We start from the raw sequence: 21,169 nt of genomic DNA, 5'->3' as shown, positions 1-21,169 counted from the left end.
ATATTGATAGATGTATAGGATGAAAGATAGGGTAGTGCATTGGAAGGAGTAGTACAAAGAAGTTTGAGATGAGTCAGAAGGTTGGGCTAGAAGATTTATTGAGAAAAGTATAGGTTGAGAAATAGCCTAGTGCATTGGAAATGCTAAATTAGAAGAACGTGATAAATATATAGATCCGTAAGTACATTGAAAGTATATAGATACATAAAGGAAGTAAGTATATTTAGATTAAATATATTGATAGAGGCACAGGATGAGAAATAGGGTAGTGCATTGGATATGCTTTTTCAGGAGAAGAGTAACAGACACACAGATCCAAGTAAATGGAAGGTACATAGATGCACAATGGAAGTATGTACATGTAGACCAAAGATGATTTTTATTTATTGATTAGTATTATTACTATTATTATTATAAATTTTTTTTTCTTTTCTCTTAACATAATTATTTTACATGTTTTATAAAGTAATACACAAAGATAGGTACATATCTATAGTGAAAACAAATGCTTATATACAGAGGGATATGCTGTAAATTTCTATTTCCGTATGGTGCTTATGTGGGGAAGAGCCAAATCTTGATTAGTTTTCTGAAGATAAGGTGGTTGTCGGTGGATCTTATGTTGGGGGGTAAAGAGTTCCATACTTTGGCTCAGAGAAGAATGTGCCACCCATGTTTTTTTTTTTCTTGTATGGTGGGATTTTGAGGTGAGATGCTCCTTTCGAGCTGAGGTTCCTTTGTTGAATGTGTTTGGTGATTGTATTCCTGACGAAGAGTTGTCCTATTCCATGTATTGCTTTGTGGGTAATACAATGCAGCTTGAACGTGGATCTTCTGGCAACCGGTAACCAATGCAGGGCTTTCAAGGCAGGGGAGATGTGGTCTCGCAGTTTGATAGACAAGAGTAGTCTGGCAGCCGAGTTCTGAATCCATTGTAGTCTTTTCATGGTCGTTAAAGGTGATCCATGGTAGAGGCTATTGGCGGAATCGATTTTGAATAGAACAAGGTAGATGGTAGCTTGGACCTTGTGTGGAAATCCCAAATGAGGGAAAATTTGTCGCAGCGTTTTTATAGTAGCAAAGCTTGATCTTGCTAGTTTATCCACTTTGGCATTTATCGACAGCTTGTAGTCCATGGTCATTCCGAGGTTTCTTACATCCTTCGATACTTTAGGCAGTGATCCCAGTTCATCAGGCCATGCGGCAAGCGGGTTGTAATTTTTCCATTTTCCACACGTGAGTATTTCAGTTTTTGAAGCATTCAATTTGAGATGGCTCCAAGTCATCCACTGATCCACGGCTCTGAGACAGCTGAACATTGGTGATTTTCCAATGTCTTTGGGGCATTACAGTTGAAGGAGTATTTGCGTGTCATCTGCATAGTTGTAGTACGTGAGGTGAAATTTATTGATCAGTACTGGTAAAGACTTCATGTAGATGTTGAAAAGCATGGGCGAGATGATAGAACCTTGAGGGACCCCTGCGTTTGTGGAGTACGGTTTGGACGAGAAAGGTGGGGTATGGATGACATTAGTTCTGTTTTGAAGGTAGGACGCGATCCAGTCTAGAGCAGTTCCCTCTATGCCGCCTTCATAAAATCTTTGTTTCAGAGTGTCATGGTCAAACGTGTCAAAGGCAGCTGAGAGGTCCAAGAGGAGTACTGCAGCAACCCCGTTAGGGTCAACTGTATTCTTTAGGTCATCCCAGATGGCAAGGAGGGTAGATTCAGTGCCTCTTCCCGAACGGAATCCTGTTTGGAAATCTGAAAGTGTGTCATTCTCCTCAATGAATTGTGACATCTGTGCGAACGCTGCTCTTTCTATCAGTTTGCCCAGGAAAGGTCCATTTGTAATGGGTCTGTAGTTGGAGGGGTTCAGCAGGTCCAAGTTTGTTTTCTTCAGTAAAGGGCGTATGTATGACTTTTTGAGTTCTTCAGGAAATATACCAGTAGTTAAGGAATCGTTGATGATTCTTCTTACTGGAATGGCAGCAGAGGTTGTTAAAAGAATTGTCTTGAAAGTTTGTGGCGGACAGGGGTCAGAAGGGCTGCCGGCAGGCCTGCTTGCTTTGACCAGGTCATAAATTCATTGTGTGAGATGTGTTGAAAGGAACGGAGAGGCTTGATTAGAGCATTCTTGTATAGTTGTTTTTTACAAGGGTTAGTGCTGGTGCTTTGTTTCTGTTTTAAGTACAAGTGCAACGTGTCTGCTTTGTCCATGTAATGATTTTTGTCTGTGAAATCTTGAGTAACAGGATGAGTTCCTTCTAGGCAATTTGGTTTTCGAAATTCATTGAGTATTTTATAGAACTCTTTATTTGCACATTTAGCGTTTTGAATTCTGCCTGAATAGTACCTTTTCTTAGCATTTTTGATAGCTGACTTATATAATCTGTTAATTTTCTGTAGGTGAAGTTTGTCTTGTTTGGCGTTTGTTTTGAGGCAGGTACATTGCAGCTTTCTAATTTGTTGTTTTATGTCTTTTATTTCTGTTTCTCCAAGGTGCTTTTTTTCTTTTGTTCTGTTGTGTGGTTTTGAGTGGTATCAGGATGTCAAAAGCTTCCTGTAGCCACTCCTATAGATTCTGAACAGAATTTATGGTTTCCAGATTTATTCTGGATGTTAGTTGTGTTTCCAAGTGTTCCAAATTGAGTTTGCTCCCCGGCCGATAGGTGGATGGATGTAAGGTAGTTTTAGGTGAGTCGCTTAGTGTTGTTTTATGTTGGAAAGCAAGCATGTGTTGGTGTGACCATGTGACTGGAGTTATAGTTTGAAAGGTAACTAGTTCAGTATTAGCAAAAATGACATCTAGGATATGTCCAGCGGTGTGTGTCGGATTGTGGACAATCTGATGCAGGTTCTAGGCCGGTGATTATTGTTTTTGGATGGGCCATATTGGTTTTATCAAACCAAATGTTAAAGTCACCCAGAACGCATAGGTTGGAGTGTCTTGTTATCAGGTTTGAAACTGTGTCTTGAAGTGCGTCTGGGAATGTTGCCTTGCTAGGTGGAGGTTACAGGTGGAAGACGGTGTAGGATTTCATCTTGTTAGAAGAGCCTCACAATTCTTTATGGCGATGTTGTCAACTTTAGTGATTATGTATTGTTTGCCTGAATACAACAGCTTGACCACCTCCTTTTTTTGGCTATACGATTTTGGGTGATTATTTGATAGCCTGGAGGAATGGCTTCATGCAGGACTGGAGCCATATCCTCTCCCAACCATGATTCGTTTATGAATAGTATGTGCGGTTTTGCATCGGTGAGAAGGTCGTAGATGTTATTCTTGTTTTTAGAGAGGGATCGAGCATTTATTAGTAGACCGTGTAGAGTGTGGCCTATGGTGATAGTGGGACTTTGTTTTGTAGAAGATTGATCAGTATTGTGTGGGTGTGTAGCAGGTGTGTTTTTAGTGCTGGTATTATCTGTATTAGGAAAGCAATCGTCTAGCTGTTCTGTATCGTGTTCCTCATCCAGCATGCTAAGAAGACTTTTTGATGGGTCTGCATGTGTATGTGTTGGAGATGGTGTTTGAGAGTGAGTTGGAGTGCTGTGTTGCTTTTGTGGTGTAACATTGTTGTGAGGTAGACTTGGGGAAGCAAAGTTGTGAGGTGTGGCATGTTGCTTATATTTTTTGCGTGTGTTTAAGGCGGAAGGTGTATGAGTCAGGGGAGGTGGTGAAGCATGTGGGTCATGTCGTAATGTTCTAAATTGTCCAATGGATGAGAGGCGGTTAGAAGAGAGGTGCTGTATTGCTGTATCTATGTTAGGTGTGGTGGAAGAGTGAAAGCTTGGCATTGGAGTTTGTTCCTTTGTGTGGTTTGAAAGGTGGGTATATGTATGTATTTTGTGATGGTAAATATTATGAGGTGTTGTGCTCTAAAGATCTTGCTGTGCTGGTGTGTGTGATATGTTTTGCGTTTGAGGTGTAGTGAAAAGGGGTACTGATGTATGTTTCATGCACCGGATTTGGTTGTGTAGTATTGTTTGTGAGAGGAGGTTGTGATGTAGAGGGGGTGGTGATATGTTCAGGAGGGAATGAAGTAGGAGGGAATGAAGTAGAATGTGTGTAGGAGGGAATGAAGTAGAGGTGAGAGTCTTTATCTTAGACTGGTTAGTTTCAAGAGTTACATAGTGTGGTGGTGTGAAGTGTGTGTGTTGTTTGTTAGTGTTATTATGGTAGAAGGGAGAGGAGGGTGTTTGTTGGACAACTGATGGAAGGATCATTATATGTTTGTTAGTGATAAAAGGTGGTCTGTTAGGTGTAATTGCAGCAGGCAGAGTGTTTCTGAATGGCATGTAGTTATGTATGGTGTTGATTGGCGTTGTGCTAGTGATGAGTGTATTGGTTAGTGGTATAGGATAGAGTTGGGTACTGTATGTGGGTGATGGTGGATATGTGTCGTAGTTGGGATAGTAGGGTGTGTAGTTGTGGTTTGGTTGGGTTGGTGGTGCATGCTGGTACATTAATCTGTGCATAGCGTTGTGCGTGGTGTGCATTTGGTGTGAGTATATTGCTCTGTGGATGTGGATGATGTGGGCTGGGTATTGCTAAATGAGAAAACGGGCAGCATTTATGGCCCTAGTCCTGAACAGTCTTGAACAGGCTCAAACAGGCAACTACCCTTGTCCTCGACGCCCGGGCTGAGACGCCCTAAGCCTGGCCTTTTTTATAGCCCTAGTAATCAGGTGACCCCTTCAGCCAATGGGAACCTTAGCCCTAACACTATCCAATCACAACACTAGCCCTAAAATCTAGAACCAATAGGAGACCAGGACCTTACTGCCAATCTTAGCCCTAGTCCAAGCACCCAATCAGTTTAAAAACTCTGATCTCTACGTCCAATAAAGGCCTTAGCCCTACCAGTAGTCCCAACCCAAGTCCAAGCAGCCAATGGTACAGGTAGCCCTAGTTCCTACTTCCAATAGAAAGCCTAACCCTACTCTTAGTCCCAAAACTAGTCCAACAACCAATTACACCAAAAGTCCTAAATGGCTACTTCCAATTAAAGGTCTATCCCTAGTCCCACCCTACTCCCAATAACATAGGAAGCCCTAGTCTCTACTTCCAATAGAAATTCTAACCCTAGCCATAGTCCCAACCCTACAATGATTGAATCACAGACCCAGAAACCAATCGGAACCGTCAAATACCAAACCAATGAGGACATTAACCCTAACCCAATAGAAACACCAGATACAACCACCAATCAGTGTACACATGTACCAACCACTAGGAGACTATATAAGGTCCCAGCGACCTCAGACAACTTTTGCTGGCCAGGGAGTTGGGAGGTGGCGGGGGGGGGGGCAGGAGGGCTGGCCTCACTGGCTTGTGAACACAAAATGGTGGCTGGGAGTGCACTGTTTTAACACACAGGTCTTAGCACAGAGCAAAGGAGAAATTTGGAGGGAAAACAGATTTGTCACCAAGGAATGAGAGGGACAAACTACAGAGGTTGGACTGCAAATCCCACAATTCAGCACGTTAAATGCAAGCAATCATGGGCAGGGAAAACCACAAGTTTAAAACACAAAACAGGTTATAAAATATGCAATCACAGGCAGGTCAAAACTGCAATTTTAAACTGTAACAACCACATGCAAAGACCGTAAACACAGAAAGGGAAAATCGTTTCTTAAACAACTTTTGTTTTGGGAAGAGACAGCACTAGTCTGTCTCCTTACCACTTCCTGGACTCTGCTCACTGCAATCTGGGGCACAGGTAGGCTGCAATTCACAAGATGGAGGAGAATGATTTGGGGTGCACCCACCAAGGCCTTAAGGGGCCTGGGCAGGTGTGAGAGGAGGGCTCAGACTTGCCTGGTAGCTGAATAGCCTATGGTCTGCTGGCCTGGGGGTGGGGGCTGGGAAGCTGCTTCTACTGTTCAGAATCTCCTAGGAGACAGACGGGCTCAATCCACACTTTGGACTTCTGCAGGTAAAGGCTTCACTAGCTCGAAATCTAACAATACTGTTTGAATAAAACGTTGCTCCCCCTGCTGGCCAAAAAACGATGGTCATTTGGAAAGTTGACTCCAAATTCATTGAGTTTAGTTACAAGCAAGCATGTAGATTCTATGTCAGGACCGGAGGCTTCAGATTATGCTTTTCTCTCTTCGCTGTTTATTAACATAACATCGCACAGCAGCCAGAAAAGCATCAAAACTTGAAAAATTGTTTAGTATTCTCAACACAGGAATATCAGAAAACATCGTAATAACATTGTTTAATAACTACAAATCCCATGAGATCAACATTAGGCAGTCCTTTTTTAGTGTCCATAAATCCCAATATAAGGCGTCCAACCAACGAACTCCTCCTCTTTCTTCGCTGCTTCACAGCCAGTTAAGTGCTATTCTCCCTCTCTTGCACATTTTGTGTTTGTTGAGGTTTTGTGTTTTTTCTCATATTCTTTTAGAATTGACTGTTGCTTTGGGGGGTCTGTGGGTTTTTTTCCCTTCCAGAGCCCCTTCCATCGCGGGGACGCCTTCGCCCCTTACGCGATGTCCCCGTGTCTTCCGCGGTGTTGAGTTCACCGCTAGAGGGCGCCATTGCGTCTCGCCTGCCCGCGCGCAGCTTCCGTCTCGCCGATTGGAGCCACGCTGGGGAGTCGACATCGCAGGTGCCCCGCTGCCGCCTAACCCTGACGCCCTCTTGGGTTGTACTGTCCTGTGCTTGAACGCCCCGGTGGGGTCTGTACTGGTGGTTGTAACCACGTTGAAGCCTGCGGGCGATTTTTCAGCACCTTTTCCTACATCAGCTTCCGCTGGGTTGTTCCCCGCTCGAGCGCGCTGGGAGGCGGTGAGACCCGGTCTCTGGAGAGAGGGTCGGCGCGCTGTGAAGGCTGGTGCTGCCTCTTTGATTGCCCCGTTCCACCGGCCTACAACCCTTGCTAACCTTTGGTTGGCCCACACGTGGCTGTCTGTGTACGCCATCGGAACCCTCAGCTTCCAATTTATTCTCTACTGTGTGGTAGACGCCATGGCTGAGGGGTATTATGTCGAGGAGGAGGAGTCACACCAGTACCTCCAAGACGACGAGTTCTACGCGGCTGTGGACCAGTCGATTTACCGGTGCGTGCAGGAAATCGTTGGGCCTATGGAGGACAGACTTTCAGCCCGCATTGTCGAAGAATGTGCCAAGTTGGCACCGGCCCTAGGGGGGTCACCCGCCAACAATCCTTACCGGCCTGCGGCGGCCAAGAAGCCACGCGGGGACGCGGGTCCTGGTGGTTCACAAGGTGTGGACAAGGGCGCCTACGCGACGCTTTCCTGGCTAAGGCATCCGGGTCGGCCTCCGAGGCGCCTCCGCCTCAGACCCCTTCAACGCCGGCGGACGTTGTCCCGGCCTCCCCGGGGGGTGTTTCCCCCGCGGATACGGACGACGACGAGGACTCCGTGCGGTCATGGCGGCCGGCGTCCAATTCAACGGAGTTGCCCAAAGACACTTCAGGCATGCTGGACCCGGACGAAATCATGCACCCGCGGTCGGCCGCTTGGGCGCCTGGTGACAAGGTGGCGCAATTTGTAGCGGGCCGCCTACGCAAGCCCTTGGAGAAGGAGGCGCGCAGCTGTTTGAGGGGCGAATGTCCCCGCCCGACTTTGGATGGGAAGGTGGCCATGACGCCAGAGCTCGATGGGAAAATGGCCACCTTCATGGCGAAGTTCGTGAAGGACCCCCGGAAGGGGATCGACCGTTCCTGGCGCTCCTGCCAGGACAAGCTCTTGGACACCATTCGCCCCCTCACCAAGATCCTCGATATGGCCGAGGAAGCCAAGGTGTCGGGCAGCGCCATTTGCCCGGAAGTACTGTCCAACTGGGCGCAGCGGGCTGTTATCTTCCTGGGGAATGCCAACTGTGCCCTTTCGACCGAACGGCGTCGGTCGCTGCTGATAAAACTGGATCCCAAGTTGGGCGATTTGGCTTCGTCGGAAGCTGGCGCTGTTGCCCAAGGAGGGCTCTTTGGCGAGCCGTTCATAAAAGAACTAGGGAAGTTTGTTTCCACCTTCACCTCCCTGGATAAGGCCCAGTCAACCATCAAGCGGGTCTTCCACCAGCGTTTTTCCCGGGGGGCTGGTCGTGGTAGGGGCCTCACGACCGGCCGTGGTGGTCAGCAACAGCCCGGAAAGGGGCATGGCTCCGGCAGAGGGGGCTACAACTCCTCCGCGAATTACAACAACTTTTACCCCACCCGAGGTCAGCGTTTCAGAGGACACGGAAACTTCCGGAACGACTCCGGCGGCAACAATTCACACGGTGAGTGTTATCCCTGCGGATCAGGTGGTTATTGGGGGAGGTTGGCGTGTTTCCCCCAGGCGTGGGAGGCTATTACAGCGGACGCATGGGTCCTTCAGACCGTGCGGGGGTTCCGCATAGAGTTTTACGACCAGCCACGCCAGGTGGAGCCTCCTCGGCCCATAACGTTCTCTCAATCGGACGCGCTCTTGATCGACGAAGAAGTCTCGGCGCTGCTGCGCAAGGGGGCTATTTGTCGAACAACGCGCCATCCCTGGGGTTTCCTGAGCAATATTTTTCTTGTGGAAAAGGTGGACGGGGGCAGACGTCCAGTCATCAACCCCAGAGAGTTCAATGGCTGGGTGGTGTACAACCACTTCAAGATGGAGGGCATCCATCTTTTGAGGGACGTTTTGCTACCGAACGACTGGATGGTCCGTCTGGACCTCAAGGATGCGTATCTGGTGGTTCCAATTTACCCCCCGCATCGTCGTTTCCTTCAGTTTTGCTGGAAAGACGTGGTGTTCGAGTTCAAGGCCCTTCCGTTCGGTCTTTCCTCGGCCCCTTGGTGCTTTACAAAAATTCTGCACCCGGCCATCGAAACCCTGCGGAGTCAGGGGATTCGGCTGATCGTCTATCTGGACGACATCTTGCTGTTTGGCCAGGACCCGAGCAAGTTGGCCGCTCATCTGTCTCAGACAGTCTCCCTGTTACAAGGTCTGGGGTTTATTGTCAACAGGGAGAAGTCGGTTTTCACCCCCGCCCAGCAGATGGTGTTCCTGGGCTTTGTGGTGGACTCGGTGAAATGGACTCTCAGTTTGCCGTCCAGAAAGATGGCCAAAATCAAGCATGTGCTTCGGCAAACTATCTCCAAATCGCACACCTCCCTCCGGCAGGTGGCCAGAGTAGTAGGCCTCCTCTCATCGTCCATTCAGGCGATATTCCCGGGCCCTCTTCACTATCGGGCGCTTCAGCGATTGAAAGCGCATCATTTGCGCAGAGGGCTCTCCTACGACCGCTGGATTCCCCTGTCGGTGGAGGTCAAAGAGGAAATGTCTTGGTGGCTCGCCCACATGGAGGCGTGGAACGGCCGCGCGATTTTCGGGTCTGTTCCGGACTTGGTGATCAAGTCCGACGCCAGCAGGTCTGGCTGGGGCGCCCGCTGCGGGGATTTCTCCACAGGCGGCGCTTGGTCGTCCGATGAACAGCGACTTCACATCAACTGCTTGGAGCTTCTAGCAGGTTCGTTCGCCGTCCGTTGCTGGACGAGGGACTCAGTGAAGTCATGCGTCCTTCTGCGGATGGACAACGTCTCAGCGGTTCGGTATGTGAACCACTTAGGGGGTCCGCAATCAAGAGCCCTTGCGGATCTGGCGAAAGACTTTTGGGATTATTGTCTCGCCCATCAAGTCTCGGTTACGGCAGAATACCTGCCGGGTCGGGCCAATCAGGTGGCGGATTGGCACTCGAGATATCTTCGGGACTCCAGCCTGTGGAAGCTGGATGTTCAAGTGTTCCGCTGGCTGGCGGCATGCTGGGGACCGTTTTCCATAGACCTGTTTGCGTCCCGTCTGGACTTCCAGCTCCCGAGGTTCTTCAGCTGGAGACCGGACCCCTCGGCGGAGGCGTATGCCTTCCCGCCTTTCTCCATGATAGTACGGGCCGCGGCCCAGATTCGCCGTCAGATGGCGGACGTGGTGATGGTGACGCCCGTGTGGAGGTCGCAAGTGTGGTTTCCAGTTCTGCTGGAACTTTCCTGGGATTCTCCAATCCTACTCCCCCGGCTTCCTCGTCTTCTCCTCAATCCAGACGGGGTCCCTCACCATCTCCTCCGGGGTTCTCTCCGCCTCATGGCATGGAGGCTTTCAGGCGACGTTGGTCGCTCCCGGGCCTTTCGAACTCAGCTCAGCACTTTTTGTCCAAGGCCTGGGCAGGCAGCACTGCCAAGAGGTATAGATCGGCTTGGACCAGGTGGGTTCATTGGTGTCTTCGACGGGATTTGGATCCCATGGTCGCAGGCCTCGTTCCTATCCTGAATTTCCTTGCAGAACTCTCTACCGCCGGCTTAGCATACCGGACGATTAATACGATACGTTCTGCCATATCTGCGGCTCATGTGCAGCTGGATGGAGTGGCGGTCGGGGAGCATCCCCTGGTATGCAGGCTCCTTCGCCGAGTGCGTCTGGCTTTACCGCCGGAGCCACGGTATTCCGTCCTGTGGGATGTCAACGTGGTGTTGAACCTTTTTCTTTCCTGGCAGCCTAACAAATCTCTTTCCTTAAAGGAACTGTCAGCTAAACTGGCGATGCTCCTGTGCTTAGTGTCTTGTCGCAGGGTGTCTGGCGTGCGTGCCTTTGATGTCACGGCGAGAACGTTCTCCCCGGATGGGGTGACCTTTACCGTGGGCCGACGCACAAAATCGGCTACGAGGTCTATTTCCTATCCGGCATTTGCAGATGCCCCTAAGTTGTGTGTGGTACAGTGTTTGAAGACCTATGAGGATGTCACAACGGAACTTCGCCCTCCGGGCGAAAGGCAGTTTCTGATTGCGCTGCGCAAACCGCACAAGGCTGTCTCTTCCCCCACTTTAGCCCGGTGGGTACGTTGGGTGATGCAGGAAGCTGGTATTGATACGAGGCAGTTCGGAGCTCACTCAGCAAGAGGGGCCATGGCCTCTAAAGCATTTGCCCTTGGGGCACGATTAGAAGACCTCATGCGCGGTGCGGATTGGTCTTCAGATTCCACCTTCAAAAGGTTCTATTTTAAGCCAGTGGTGGATATTGCTAGTTTGGGTGGTGGACAAGCTTTAAACAAGCATAATCTGAAGCCTCCGGTCCTGACATAGAATCGAAATTTGCCTAGCTTAGTAACGGTAAGTTTCAATTCTATTAAGGACACGGAGGCGAGGATTATCCCACCCATACCTCCTGCGGAGATCCCGCCCGTACTGAAGTAAGTAATCCGTTTTCCGATTTGCAGTATGGTTACTGTTTTCTTGGGTTGCATGTCAATTGACTTGATGCTCTGCTTTGTTGATTTGCCTTCATGCTTAGCGGGTATGGCTTAGCTCATGCTGTTCTTTTTCCGCCAGGGAATGATGGTGCGAAACGAGATGCTTGAGACTTTGGCCTGACTCGCCACGAAGAAAGAGGAGGAGTTCGTTGGTTGGACGCCTTATATTGGGATATATGGACACTAAAAAAGGACTGCCTAATGTTGATCTCATGGGATTTGTAGTTATTAAACAATATTATTACGATGTTTTCTGATATTCCTGTGTTGGGAATACTAAACAATTTTTCAAGTTTTGATGCTTTTCTGGCTGCTGTGCGATGTTATGTTAATAAACAGCGAAGAGAGAAAAGCATAATCCTCGCCTCCTTGTCCTTAATAGAATTGAAACTTACCGTTACTAAGCTAGGCAAATTTCGATTCTAATGGATGTAAAATGGCGCACCATTAATAAGTGTTTCCCCCAAAAGGCAACAGGTTTCTGATCTGGTGAACTGCCAATGACATATCACCTACAGGATGTACAGTCCAAGATTATTTAACAAATCAAGAGGTGGAGAAATGCCAGTCACAGTACATGAAGGGGTACTTGAGAGAATTCGGAATTAAGCATAAGCAAACATCCCTAGATCATACTAGTGACCGTGTCCTTGTGGAGTAATTTAATAGTTATAAAAGGAAGGGCCTAGTTGAAATGAAACACTGATGAAAATGTTGTGGACCTCAAGGCTTTGTGTACTTGAAGAAGCAGGGTCTCCAGCTCTAAAGTTATTCCAGGTTTGATTAGACATTCTAAGATAGTAGTGTGGAGGACAGATGAGGTTAGAAGCAAGTTCATGAGCCTAAAACAGATACAAAATTTGTCAGAAAAGTAAAGCAGTTTGGCATCCTGTGATCTTGGTGCACGAGTGGGAAGACATTTATAACTGTACCTAAGGATGTGGCAACTTATCCTGAAATTAGGAAAGTGTTTGACATATTTTTAACTTTATTAATTTGGGTGAAGGTAAGGTATGGCACATGAGCTGGCTTGTGCCAGACGCTCTAGACGGTGGATGGGTTTTAGAGGAGTACTATAAAGTAGTTGAAGGTGGTATTTGGAAGCAGCATGGAATGGTGAAGATGGCAGTGTTACAGGAATCAGTTGGAGAGGCAGTTAGAGGAGGTCCCTGGGGTTACAGATGAAAGTGAAAGTTGACCTACTATCCCTTATTAAATAGCAGCTGTGTTTTTAGACTTGAGTGTTACTATGGAAAATGTTGTTGAAGAAGAAGGGCTTGACACTCTGGGAAAACAAAGAACAAGAAAGTCCTGTGACGAGAGCACTAGTTGTGAAAAACAAGGGGTAGGCTCCCTCCTTTTTTCCCTATCTCATAGCAGGAGCTGGGCAGTGTGCTGCGTAGGTCATCAGCAAATGACTGACTTTGATGATTACTTTGACCATTTAGCTGTCTATTAAATATTGGTTTGCGGTGATCAAGCTATGTATTTATCAGATTGGAGAGTCAAACAATATCCTGTCCTTTTTGTTTACATCTAAGAGGGTACTCCAGAGAGGAATAGTCCAGGGATTGCATACAGGATTACCCAATTACACAATCCATAGTTGCAAAAACGTCTAACATTCAGCCACTGCAGTAGGCCTTGCAGTCATGTAATGGGAGGTGCAAGCATAGCGCTTGTTCATCCTCACAGGTTCAATGCAAAACATGTTTGTAGCAAGTGGATGCACATACTTTAAAATTATTAGACATTAATTGTCAACATAGTTATAATCAATCAATCAATCAAGAGTTGGTAAAGCGCTCTACTCGCCCGCAAGGGTCTCAAGGTGCTGGGGGGAGGAAAAAGCCGCTCAGGCCAGTCGAAGAGCCAGGTTTTGAGGGACCGTCTGAAGGTGTGCAGGGTTGGAGAGCGTCTGATGTCTACCGAGAGAGTGTTCCATGTTATGGCTGCGGTGTAGGAGAAAGCCCTCCCCTTTAGACCCTGAATATATACACTTGAGAACACAGAAGCAAATGAAAAAATTGTATTTCAATTTACAGTAAATCAGAATTTCCATTTTTTGGGTTTGAGACCTAGCATCGTCCCTGAGAAACAGATTTGCATTAATCTGCATGGTCATTTGACTGGATTTTCACTTGTGCTCCTTCGTTTTACTGCGGACTGGACGAAGATTGTCCTAGACTAATAAGATGCTTCCTTCTGAATGCCTGAAAATTTAAGTTAAACATGAAATAAATAATTAGCAGCCTATAGTCCATCCTCTGCAAACTGAGGAAACAACCACATTCCCTAAACAGAAGGGGCATCCAGATTACAAGAGCCTTGAAAAATCCCCAGGCACACGCGCGTTCAGGGCCCAAATCGCGTGTTGGCTGTACAACCCAAAAAAAGTAAGTTCTGATTTACTGCAAATTGAATTCAAGACATTATTTTTCATTTGTATCAATTGTTTATGTTCAGTGAATAGCATTTTATAACCAAAATAAATAGACGTACTTTGACAATTACTTTATAATAATTGTATGGTATTTGCATCCACCTGCTACAAATATTGATACTAATTATGTAAAAGGGATCCACCTAGAGTACATGAAAGCTCCATACCAAAATTACTGATTGTATAACTAGCCAGAAGTAGGGTATCAAAAAGCACGAGTTGGAATAAAGGCTTTTACCTTCGCTCCATTCAAAACAGGAAATTGAGCTCAACGTTGGTCCCTCAGGCCAAACCTGGTACCAGTTATAACATTACATTTTTTAAGATGCATTGTGCGCAAAAAATAAATCCGAATCAACATAACATTGAATATAAGTATGCATGTGGTACTTACCTAGCCAAAAGCCCACTGAGCGCATTACAAGGTTCAAAGGAAAGACAAAGCCACCATATGATTAAAGGGGTAGTTGGCTTCGAAGTCTGAAGGTTTTCTTTGAAGAGGTCTGTCTTCAGCTCTTTCCTAAAATGAAGCAAGTTTGAGACTGTTCTAGTGAATGTAGGAATGTCGTTCCAGATCCTGGGTACATAGCTGGAGAAGACGTGTTGCCTTGTTTTTTTTTTTGCCTTTCTTCATCTGCAGCCTGATGGTGTTCTGGCTGCAGGTGTAGATGGAGCCACTGGAGATGGGAAACTTGTCGGTCAGATAGTCAGGGTTGCTCGTTGCAACGGTTTGTGTTGATGATGCAGACTGCCAAAAGTAGCGAATGGAGTTCCATCTGGGAAGCTTGTAACTTTTGATGAGTTTATACTGGGGACAAAGTTGTCATTTTGTATTAACATTGTCTGTATTTCTGGATGTTTATTTTATTCATTTACTTGGTGGCCTTAAATTCACCCAGACTAGGCTAACACATTAAAATTAATTGACTAGTTAATTGGTTCTTAACCTTGTGGACGTCCACTTAATCATTACTGGTATCGAGATACTCCCACTGAGTCATTACTGGAAGAGAGACCGGAGCCTAAAAAATTTAGATGATTTGAACAGCAAAACAGAACACAAAAAAAGAGAAACGAGCATTCACCAACAAATACACAAATGATGAAATATTTTATGTAACTCACAAATAAATGTAGAAAAAAAAATGGTAATTTTAATGTGAAGGTTGGAGTTTTTCTAAATTCAATTTAGGCTACCTATCGTCTACACCACATCTCTCCTCTTCAGGAATAGGGATTTTACCTATTTCTTCTGTGAAATGATTATTTCATAGTTTGAATTATATGCATTGCATTAGTAGTTAGTTACTGAGTTGATGAATGCTAGTGACTATGTTAACATGCGCATCACTCTTGCATCCAAATTTGGGAATTCCTCAAGTTTCAGTGAGGAATATTAGGCTCAAGGCAAACTTATCCTATTTCTTTGAAACCCTATGTAATAACTGGATTTCCAAGCAAAACTACACTTGGAAATGATCAGAGTTGGTTAAGTATTATTATATTTAAATCACTATATGTTCTGTTGCCTGAGGGTAATGTAGGAAATGTGGTTGGACTCTAATTTAAATGCCTGACTTTGCCTACTTTGACTCCATCGTCCCCTTTCTGCAGTACTATCGATGTTGGCAGGCAACTGGCCGTCATTGGAGATGACATCAACACACGCTATGAAGGTCACTTCCAGGACATGATACTGGATTTGAAGCCAGACATGGACAATGCATACGAGTACTTCACAAAGATTGCTTCCAGGTAAAACAAAAAAGTGTACATTTCCTCACATGATATATTTAAAATGTTATGATTTGAGTTTCACTATGGACGTTTAGGGTCCGCATTTAGTTAAGCTTCAGTTTACCCTTTACTGTCAATCATAATAGCTTTGCTTGAAGATATTAGAAAAGCTAAAACTAGAATACCCCATGCGATCACCCATGAAATGTCTTACATCCATTAAAGCTTTGTTTAATGCAGCAGGAAAGCTCCCCTTTAAAACATGCATCCTGAATAAGTTGCTTGTCTTAAGCTTTTTTGTATTTTCAGGCGCTTTGTGTAGAAGCTACAACCCTTTGTTTTTATAACATCTTTTCATTAATTTTAAACGAGATGTAAGCACTCAACAAATACACATCTGGACATGCAGCACAGAAATCTCTCGGTCAACTGAACCTTTGATATAAGTCTTTCAACATTTCCAGGCTCATGCAGCGGTACAGCCCATTCTTCCATTGCTCCAAGGTTGGAGGATTACAGTCTTTCCAAGCCCTAGCAATGTCCCTTTTTTTGCCCACACTAAGACCAACCACAGCAGCGCAGTGAAGTATATGCCCGTATCGGTGTCCCCTGAGACATGAAGAATAACCAACTTGTGATCCAGGGTCGAAGCCCACCCCAGCACTCGGTCCATGAATGACAGTACCCACTCCCAGAATGGGGTCACCAGTTCATAGGACCAAACCGTGTGAACCAAGGTCCCCTGTTGCATCAGCCAGCGTTGGCACGCCTGAGAAGCCACCACCACCATTTTCCACAGCTTCTCCTTTGTGTAATAGCGCCTGTGCAAATATTCTACTGTGATACAAAACGTTGAGGCAATGGATGTTTTGCGGGGATGGACAAACCTCCCTTCAGTCCTGATTGGTGAGGGATCTCAGGTCTCCGTTCAACACCCTTCGTAGACTATTAAAGAACTTAGGAGTGTGGATCACCATTGAGTGGTATACCTTGGAGATTTTGTGACTAGCACGTCACCCCTAAGTATTTTAGTCTTTCAGGATAATCTGGCAGGTCGGTGACCCCTTCGACATACTGGGTAAGGGCATGCCGGAGCTACAGATACCGGGAGACATTGTTAGCGGTGCAAGTTGTTGTCTGCTTGCAGCTCCAGAAAGGATTTCAGTGTAGTGCCCAACATAATATCTCCCAGTGTCGAAATACCTATGGTGTCTCACGATTTGAAGCCCTTCACAACTGTGACTTGCGGCACCCATGTTGCATTTCACAGTGGGGTATCTTTCGTCAAACGTCCCACCCACGCAAGGGTACCATGTGTCCTTTTCCATAGTTGAAGGGTTACTTTCGTTGTGGACAAGAGATCCTAAGGAGGGTTCCAGAGATAGCAAGTGTAGGAGGGGAATCTCCTGCATTGCCCATCTCTCTGTATGGTATGGCAGGTCCCTTGTATTACTCACCACGATTCATTTATTACAAGGAGGTGGGATGCCCTGTATGTAAAAGAATTTTGTGGTGGCAATGACACGTCATAACTGGATTTGTAACTTTTGGTGAGGGTAATCTGCAGTGTATGGTGGCTCCACAGGAAGTTCTGTAGTAATGAGTCGATTTTCTTAAAGAAAGAGGATGGTATTTGGAATTAGTAGTTCTGCAACTGATATAGCACGTGGGGCAGAGTGACCATCTTATATATAGCCAAGCGTCCTAAGTATAGAGAGTTCCAGTGGCTCCAGTTGAGGCTGGGTATTGCGTGTCCAGGCTCAATTTGTAAATGGAGGGTGTAACTTTGTTCACTGTATGCCTCATAAAGGCCCTCAAGACTCCCAGAATCTATAGCACACATGGACTGGACTCTTGTGGATCATCAAGAAATATGAGGAAGTCATCCACATATAATGTGATCCTAAATGTCACCCCATGGATATCCAGGTTTGTGTTTTCCAGTCTGCGCTGGACGGTTATATGGCTAATGATGACCCGACACCTGGTGGTGACCTTCAGTGCTTTCCAGAGCATCACCGGGGATTCGATGTGCTGTCATTTGTCGCTAGGTATTCCTGTATGACAGTGTGTACATGAGTCTTGATTTCAGCTTCCTGTAGCCACCACACTTTAAGGCGCTAACCCTGCTGTGAATGACACGGGCCAAGGTGCAGTTGTACTTCCAATGGAGAGTGGTTGGAGAGACCGCAAGCATGTATGTGTGCGTCAGACCAAATGAGAGTCTGAGGCAGGGAGAAGAAAGTAGTTGGTCCTTGACCAGACTTTGTGGGCTCCAGAATAGAAAAAATATCTCTGGTCCCATGGGTGTAGTGCACTGATCCACCATGCCAATGGCCTTGAGGAACCATGCAAAGAAAGATGACCCACGGCCAGCACCCCCAGCTCTCGATGTCCTGTCCAACTCCCATTCCACTACCCTATTAAAGTCAACTGCCAGGAGTCCGCAACTCATGGGTAACTGCATCACGAAGGCTCCCAGAGTTACCAAAAAGTCTTGTGTAAGCAATGGGGGAGGAAGAGGGGGGTCCTCTGTGACCCTCGGGCAAACCCATCACGATAAACCTGCAAATTCCCAGGCGAGCAAAGAATGGAATGCCCACTAAGTGGGTTTCTTGTAGGAGGAGCACATCTGCACCGTATCATTTGCCCTGTTTCAGCACCGCCCTCGCATAACCGAGCCTAATATTGACATTTCATGTCAAAAGGCAGACCATTTCTCATTGGTAACTGGATCATGTCATGAGACATGTTGAGGTGATGCTGGGGACTTACCAGGAGAGACAAACCAGGCCCAATTTGGACTGCTTGTGTTGTCTGGTGGAGGTGCAGAAAAAGGAAACCAGTAAAACAACAGTATCCCCAATTCTCTTCCCCCACCCCCACCCCGAAACCTCAAGAACATGAAGTGCCTATTGTGGAATAAACTAAGAACTGGGCGACTAAGTCCCTAATATTGTTACTTTGCACCATTCCCTAAAGCAATCCCAAAAGCACAGCACACAATAAAAGAAACTGAAGAAGAGACGAGAACAAGCCAGGCACTGGGGCACCAGCCGCCATCGGACAGGGAGATTTCCCCCATCTAAAACCCTATCAGTATATTATTTGCCAACATACTCTTAGTCGCAATAATGGATTACAACGGTCCTGCTGGGCTATTTGTCTTCCCTTCTCAGTTCCATATAGGGAGGGCAAAGGGCATCGGAAATGTTGGGCGAGAACAAGAGCCTTGCCAGCACTCAGCACCACTTGTAGATTTCACTAGGATGTAAGCAAACTTAAGACTGGCGCGAAAGGTATTTTCGAAACAATCATGAATATGCTGCCGAATACTCAGACTCAGTTGAACGGCTGTTTTATAACTCGTAAGAAATTACTTCTCCAGAACGCGCTCCGTTGCTGGATATCTTTGAAGAATATGCACCATTCATGGTCTCACAATCCACCCGTTTTCCTATGTCAGGCAGCAAATATTTGGGGACTGGCAGCTGCTACTAGACCTTTGCAGCTATCAGTGCGAGGAGGTGAGCAAAATTATGAAGAAAACCCTCAGGATGGTTCCTCGCTCCTAAGAGCTTACAGAGCTTTTTTTCTCTTTCTGATCTTTATAAATTCACTATCCGCGCCTCCCACTTGTAAAGCACTTGCCACTGAATGCTAGGGCATGTAGAGCAACATTTGACATGTGTTTTAGCACCACAACCTTAGTAATCAATCCTCTGGGAGGTATTTGAGATTCTCAACAATATGGGTCAGAACTTCTTTTGCTTGGTGGTTTAAATAAATTAGTGCAGTATACTTTTGAGTGTGTGATGTACAATATTGCTTGACATTTTAAGGTATGGGTTCGTAAAATTGCTCCTAGAAAACGTTAACCAGAGTAAAATGGACTAGTTGTAAAATTTGTTAGTTGCTCGTCATATAAAGTGATTATAACCTGCAGAATGAGAAATCACAATAATATCAAGTCATAAAAGTTTTAAGTTGCTAGTCTTGTCGACGCAAATTAGAATTAACAGTTCCAAGTAACAATGTTGAGTTGAGATATTGTATATTGTGAAAGTTAGAAGTTCAGGTTACACTGTAAATTGCTGCAAGTCTTAAAAATGTGTAGTACTTTGAGAAGATATGTAATGCCACAGTATTATTTACATCTTTCCTACATTAACTGTTGTAATTTGAGAAAGACACCACCCTAGCAGTTTAGATGTTCGCCCAATCTGTTGTTGCTACATGCTTGCTACGGTTAGGCAGACACTCAAATACATGGATGTGCCCATGGGCAATGGCAGACTGCCTGGCTTTGTAAGGGTGTTCCCAGGAACAGAAACTGTGCTTATACGACTTGCTTACAGTCAGTTGGAGTGAAATGTATTTTGCAAGTGTGTTGACACAGTTGAATTCCAGAGACAAGTATGGTCTTTGTTTTAATTAGCGGTACTCTTGGTTTCTGAATTATGTCGTGTTGATTCACATGCTTTTACCCTATCAGACCTTATGTTTAATCATTATTAAAAAATTGGATATCACCTTCTTTTTTTTACTGGTTTACTGTAATAAAGATATTTGATCAAGGTACGGTGCTAGCCGTGCCTCTCTCATTCTCCTGCAGCTAAAGGTGGTTCGTGGTTGGCAGAGAAAGGGAGACTATGAGCAGAATATTAATATGGAATGTGGGCCCCAAAATCCTGAAGGCTAGCTCAATGCCCGGGCAACAGATACAGCCATTCAAAAGGCCCAGAATCGCCTCAGGGTAGGCCAGGCCTGTTCTGTGACTGTGCTCTTGCCCCTTTCTTTTTGCTTATGTGCTGTCTGAGGGATAGGTGTATTCTTGTGATTGTGTTTTATGTTCGGCATGCTGAGAAGGGCTACCATGATAGAGATGGCTGAATAGGAAACAAGTGCACAAGGACAACAGACATTGAAGTGGTACATTTAAATGGTCATGCCAATGAATAACTAATTTAAACCAAGGGGAGAGATGTTACTGTTTCTGGTGCAGTCAACCCAACCTATTAGCTTGTTGTGGTAAATCTATTTAGATGACCTCGTGCTAGCAAAAGCCCCTACCACCTGTGCTATGCACAAATCGCATATCTCCACTTGCTGAGCTCAACCCTTAGACTGGAATAGAGTTCCGCTTTCTGTCAACTTGGGTTGTTTCTGACGTTCTAAGAACTCTTGCTAGAATGACAGCTTGTCATCTGTCACTGATGATGAAGGGGAGTTGACTCATGATATATCACTGCCCATTGCGTCTACCCTCGATCAATTCTTACAAGAAGTAGAGTTCAACTTAGAGTGCATACTGTTGATCTGCATCAGCCCTGTTCTTTGGAATCCTGTGGGGGTGGGGGCGTCCAGTGCAATTAGGCAGTCCTTGTTACAGGTATTGCAGCAGTTCTTTGAACCACAGGAGCCTGGCACATAGTGAGCTTAATGAATTGCTGAATACTTCCTAGGCTTTCACATTGAGGGTGTACCGAGGTTGAACAATCAATGCTTACTTTTGGTGGGTGCTGTGGGGTGGAACGCATAGCTCGGGTAGTTCAGGAGTCACAGACAATAAATGCAATATCTAAGTAGTGGTATTAATTATTTACAATAAGGAAATATGCTTAGTAACTTCAAAAAGTTTTAACATAAACAACTATTCAGGTAAGTAGCACAGTTACTCAATAACATTCTCCTTCAAGACTCGGGAGCATTTAAAGCAAGGATACAGATGCAAAGATGA

The 21,169-nt window shown here is 45.8% G+C and overlaps 1 protein-coding gene across 2 annotated transcripts in view; it reads left to right on the top strand.

The window, feature by feature from the left end:
• The window catches only part of BAK1 (BCL2 antagonist/killer 1), a 200,334-nt gene that overhangs the window by 102,255 nt on the left and 76,910 nt on the right, over positions 1 to 21,169 (top strand). For both annotated transcript variants that reach the window (XM_086923188.1, XM_086923189.1), the window contains exon 4: positions 15,307 to 15,447. In XM_086923188.1, coding sequence (XP_086779314.1) covers positions 15,307 to 15,447 — 141 coding nt within the window. The remainder of the gene's footprint in view (positions 1 to 15,306; positions 15,448 to 21,169) is intronic.

This window comes from Lissotriton vulgaris, chromosome 5 (assembly GCF_964263255.1).
Source record: "Lissotriton vulgaris chromosome 5, aLisVul1.2, whole genome shotgun sequence".
Taxonomy (NCBI): domain Eukaryota; kingdom Metazoa; phylum Chordata; class Amphibia; order Caudata; family Salamandridae; genus Lissotriton; species Lissotriton vulgaris.
This window is presented reverse-complemented; position numbering and strand designations above follow the sequence as displayed.